Source organism: Notolabrus celidotus, chromosome 18, assembly GCF_009762535.1.
Source record: "Notolabrus celidotus isolate fNotCel1 chromosome 18, fNotCel1.pri, whole genome shotgun sequence".
Classification (NCBI taxonomy): domain Eukaryota; kingdom Metazoa; phylum Chordata; class Actinopteri; order Labriformes; family Labridae; genus Notolabrus; species Notolabrus celidotus.
Genome location: NC_048289.1, coordinates 18,861,802 through 18,866,916, shown reverse-complemented (window position 1 = coordinate 18,866,916; position 5,115 = coordinate 18,861,802). Strand labels below are relative to the sequence as shown.

General features: G+C 35.5%; 1 protein-coding gene across 2 annotated transcripts; it reads right to left on the bottom strand.

Annotated features, from left to right (window-relative positions):
• Positions 1-270: 270 nt before the first annotated feature.
• LOC117830560 (60S ribosomal protein L19-like) lies at positions 271-3,571 on the bottom strand. Of its 2 annotated transcripts, none has more exons than XM_034708743.1 (6): positions 3,448-3,571; positions 1,257-1,363; positions 1,032-1,154; positions 799-919; positions 585-695; positions 271-463 (listed from the first exon to the last, which is right to left on the bottom strand). In XM_034708743.1, the coding sequence occupies exons 1-6, from the start codon at positions 3,450-3,452 to the stop codon at positions 337-339; spliced, it is 594 nt and encodes a 197-aa protein (XP_034564634.1). In that variant the 5' UTR covers positions 3,453-3,571; the 3' UTR covers positions 271-336. The 2 variants fall into 2 exon arrangements, with proteins under 2 accessions (XP_034564634.1, XP_034564633.1); XM_034708742.1 differs by lacking the exon at positions 3,448-3,571 and adding an exon at positions 3,265-3,401.
• Positions 3,572-5,115: the final 1,544 nt, after the last annotated feature.

Sequence of the window (5,115 nt, the reverse complement as noted above, 5' to 3'; positions counted from 1 at the left end):
GGCTGTCTTTTGTCTTGTATCTATGTACAGTATTTTTCTACATTAATTTAATTTACACCCTCTGCTAAAAGCAAAACCGAATAAAAAGATTATAAAAAGGTATTAAAGAGAATATTGGAGAAAGAAGGAGGCCTCTCCCTCCGTAGTTTGTTTGAGCACACTGGAAAATCCTAAAGCGCCTCAATGTGAGTCCCTGTGCTACACTACAGGGTTGATAGCTGTGATAGTGCTCAACAGACATCAGGCAATAATAACCACCAAAACAATGAGTCTCTTTTATCCAAATTTATTAACAAGACAGAGAGAAATCTATGAAGGAAAAATTTGAGATTAGATTCACTTCTTAGTAGTTTCCTCCTCCTTTGACAGATTCTTGATGAGCTCTTCTTTCTTGGCCAAAAGACGCTCTTCTCTGCGTTTGCGGGCCTCTTTTGTCTTTGAGCGGCGAGCCTCAGCCTGGTCACTGTGTTGGTAAACGGAGACAGAGAAAAAACATTAAATGTTGGGTCGTAAAAAATAGTGAGGAATGAAATAAATAAAAAATAATAAAATATCTGAAACACTAATGATAACAGGAAACTTACGACAGCAGCTTCTTGCGAGCCTTATCTGCCTTCAGCTTGTGGATGTGCTCCATCAGGATGCGTTTGTTTTTGAAGACGTTACCCTTGGCCCTCAGATAGAGACTGTGGTACCTGAGGAAAGAAAATACTTCAGAACTTCTCAAAACCTTTTCTTGGGACAGTCAATAAAACCAACAGTGACTTATTTGCCAGCAACACAGAAGCTTACACTTACATGTGCCTGTCAATTTTCTTGGACTCCCTGTAGCGTCTAAGAAGACGCCGCAAGATTCTCATGCGCCGCATCCATGTCAGTTTCTCTGGCATACGAGCATTGGCTGTACCCTTCCTCTTACCTAGCACAAAGAAAATCAGTGAATTTCATCAACTTCCATTCACTGGATTCAAGTAATACTCTTTTAAAAACAGTAGAGGGAACCCTGAGCGATTCTAGCACAAATAACCCACCGTATCCCATGTGACGGCCCTTGCGGCGTGCCAAGGTGTTCTTGCGGCAGCGGGCACGGGAATGAACCGTCACAGGCTTTCTGATGATCAATCCATCCTTCACCAGTTTGCGGATCTGCTGGCCTGTGGTACAGACACAATGCAATAATAGATGTTTGATTATGAAGCCAAGACCAACACAACTGCACAGACAGAGAACCCTTCAAAGCGAAACAGAAGACTCACGAGAGTTTGCGTTGGCAATCTCGTTGGTTTCATTTGGATCCAGCCACACCTTCTTCTTGCCACAGCGCAAGACGCTGGACGCCAAGCGCTTCTGCAGCCTGAGCATGCTGGATGAAAAGGAAGGAAACTTGGTTGGTTTTTGGCAGGGAATGAGATATGCACATCACAGCACCTTGAAGCCTTTGAAATTCTTGATGAACTTAAACCATGAAGTGCATCATCTCATTTGTTTATGAAACTTTGAACACGTGCAACACAAATACACACCTACATCAGTTTAGACTTGCCTTTGTTTAATCTGTCCGCCTGCTTTCATGCAATTTATTTGTATTTAATGTAATATTTTTGCCCTTTTATATTTTATTGATTAGAACTTTGTCAGCTCTGCTCCTAATGTATCTGTTGTTTTATACAAACAATGACCTTTCTCTCACAAAATGAACCATGTTCCAAATTATTATGCAAGTTGCATTTTTGAGAATATTTTAAAAACTATGTTAACAGTCGTTTTCCAATTTGTTAGGAAGTCAGATAGTGAATATATTTCTTCAACTGTGCGGTTAAAATGATGCTTTGCGGCTGTAGTTTTTTAAATAAATGCAGAATCTGCAGAAATGAGCGTGCCAAATTATTCTTCAAGTTGGTGATAAGAGCATATAACTTTTTACATATGACATTTTTTTAGGTTCTATTGATTGAAAATAATAATATGTACTACAACTGTATTCAAACTTCAACAAAAACAACAGTTTTCTTTAGATTTATTTACAAAATAAAACTGTTAATGTCTTTGAAACATTTCAAATCTAAAGTGCACAGTTCGCCTAATGAACTGGCCTGCCTGCTTACCCAATCTCAATAATAATGAAGATAATTTACAGTGATGGCAAGAAACACAGCTCAAAGAGCATCTTTGGAAAGCCATACAAGCTACCGCTCACAGAGTCAGCAGAGAAGTCATCAGAAACCTCACTAAATCAGTTTACCAGTGACCTCTGACCCTCACTGAAAGGAAAGGAGGTTATATTGGACATTAGAGTAACACTTTAGATTTGAAATGTTTTAAAGACAATAACAGTTTTATTTTGTATACAAATCTAAAGAAAGCTGTTGTTTTTGTTGAAGTTTGAATACAGTTGTAGTAAATATTAGCATGTTCAATCAATAGAACATTAAAAATGGTGCCTAGTTTTTAATTTTCACAAGTTATATGCTCTTATCACCAACTTGCATGATCATTTGGCACACTCATTTCTGCAGATTCTGCATTTATTTAAAAGTACAGCCAACGTAATTTGAAAAGCATCATTTTAACCACACAGTTGAAGGAATATATTCACTATCTGACTCCTTGACAAATTTGAAAACGACTGCTGACGTAATTTTTTAAATTTTCACAAAAATGCAATTTGCATAATAATTTGGAACACGGTGTAAGGCCATAGCATGATCCAGGTGTTTAAAATGTTTTATTACATAAGATTTATATTTGATTGACAGATGAGGATTAACTCTGAGTGTTTGCCATCACCTGATACTAATTATCCCTGGCTGAACTTCACAATCACACCCAACTCTAAAATGTGTCATCAGATCTATTGTGCACCTCTGACATAATGCTTGTGGAAAGCTGCTAGCTCACCTGTTTAGATAATAGTAGGTAAAATGACAGCTGATATGCAGGTGATTTGACTCTAGACTGGGCACAATCTTTGTGAAGCTGTCTCTGAATTTAGCTGAAGCTATCATGCGTAAAAGTGAGGAGACGCTTTCTGAAAGTGCGTGACATAAATAATATCAGGCAGATCTTCTGCCAACTACAGGCTGAGGATCCGAAGCACGCACCGAAAGAACCGAATTAATCCTCTCTCAGTGAAGCTAATTAAACATTATGAACATTACTGACAACTTCGATAGAATAACACTGACAATCACTCATAAAACTGTATTGTTGTCAGCTGGTTTGCCGTTAAAGACCTATGGTGAACATGTTGTGACATGTCTTTACCTTAGCTGAGTTAGCTCACCAACAGAGGCCCTACACACATTAACGTTGTAATAGGCAACTTCAATAAAAGTACAACACTTCAAATCATCCCTTATCTCTAAGATAACACGACCCAAGTACATCTTTAATAAAACTCCATGAATATAAACCAACATTTTGATATCAAACAGCCATGTTACTTACCTCATGGCTGCCGCTAGCTTGATACACTCGGAGGAAATAGAACGACCAAGAACCTACCATTATACATACCGCTGCGGGTGAGTCAACTTTGCCGTAATTCAAAATTTGATGATTTAATTACAAATTAAGAAGACACCGTTTTTATTTTTAAATGTTCTCTGCAAAAGAATGTCATCTGTTGTTTTTGTTGATTTAGCTTTGCCTTAAAACGCTAAATTGAATGTTTTGCCCCCCCACTCCCCAAGTGGTACGTTCCATAATATACTGTACTGGTAATGTTAGTATTCCACCGCTAGAGGGCGCGTTTCTTCTATATTTCAAGTACTGTGATTCTTTTTTTAAATCATTGTTGATATAAGTTGTTGAATTGTTAGCCCTGGACTGCATTATTATTTTAATTGTTTGTATTATTATTTTAATCATTATCATTTGAATCATTGCTTTAAAATCTATTTATCTTTATTTAATTATTTATTTATTTCTTGTGTTCATCTGATCTTGTTAATGCTACCTTATTTTTAACTTTTCTTTCCACTATTACTTATTTTATTAATGCCACTGTATTGATTTTATTTTATTTTTAAGTATTTTATTTATAACCCTGCCTTTTAGAATTTTACCATTTCTGTTGTCTTCTGTTTCTCTGTTATTCTGTGAAGCACTTTGGGCTGCATGTTTTGATGTATGACAGGTGCTATATAAATAAAGTTGAGTTGAGTTGAGTTGAGTTGAGTGTTTTTTTTCTGTATTTTAAATTGCTGCTGTAAAGGGAATTTAATTTGAACCTCTCGTTTAGTTTTAACCACAAATGGACCAATGAACCAAATTCTTTTAACTTAAAGTGTAAGTTACATATATGCCCCTTCACACTGTATAAAGATCTGATCAGCTGATTCACACACAACTTTTTTTTTTTTCAACTTTATTTTAGATGTACATAACAAACAATGGGTACATTCAGAAGGAGCATCATACATAAACAATCATTAAGGACACAGAAACAATACAGCTTCAGTTGTTAATTTAAGGTAAATGAGACAACCATACATACATAGAAAATAAATAATAAAATAAGTTGAGTAAGGAGAAGGAATCATTTTACATTTCAGTGAGGAATTCTTTTAGGGAATAGTATATTTTCAGTCCTCTTGGTCCTTTCATTATTTTCAATGATTTTTGATATATTTGGATTTCATTTAGAAAAACAACAAATTTGGGGGGAGATTTCATAGTCCTGTTTTTATGAATAAAGAATTTTGAGAGGCACAGGATTATGTTACAGCAGATTTAATCACTTTTATTTTTTAATATCAAACCGAAAGTTGTCATTTATTGAAAAGGAATTTGGAATGGATTTAATTTTTACTTTTCTATATTATGGCAAAACCAGACTATTTCATAGTTTTGAGGTCTACGGTATTAATCTACAATGTTGAAAATAATTAAAATAAATAAAAACCATTGAATGAGAAGGTGTGTTCAAACTTTTGACTGGTAGTGTAGAATTTGTATGTTATGTTTGTTTTATGTGGACCCCAGGAAGAGTAGCTGCTGCATTAGTGGCAGCTAATGGGTATCTGAATAAAGGAATACGTGAATAGGGAATGTGAGATACATCTCGTTCTTAATTTTTCTATTGATTTTTTGTCAAATTTCTGTAAAAGATTC

Excerpts from the sequence above, each read along its gene's own strand:
- LOC117830560 (XM_034708742.1), bottom strand. The coding sequence starts at position 3,386 with ATGTACTTGGGTCGTGTTATCTTAGAGATAAGGGATGATTTGAAGTGT. Across the intron at positions 1,364-3,264 it reads GGTGAGCTAACTCAGCTAAG|CATGCTCAGGCTGCAGAAGC; the intron begins GTAAAGACATGT and ends CTTTTCATCCAG. Across the intron at positions 696-798 it reads AAGAAAATTGACAGGCACAT|GTACCACAGTCTCTATCTGA; the intron begins GTAAGTGTAAGC and ends TTCTTTCCTCAG.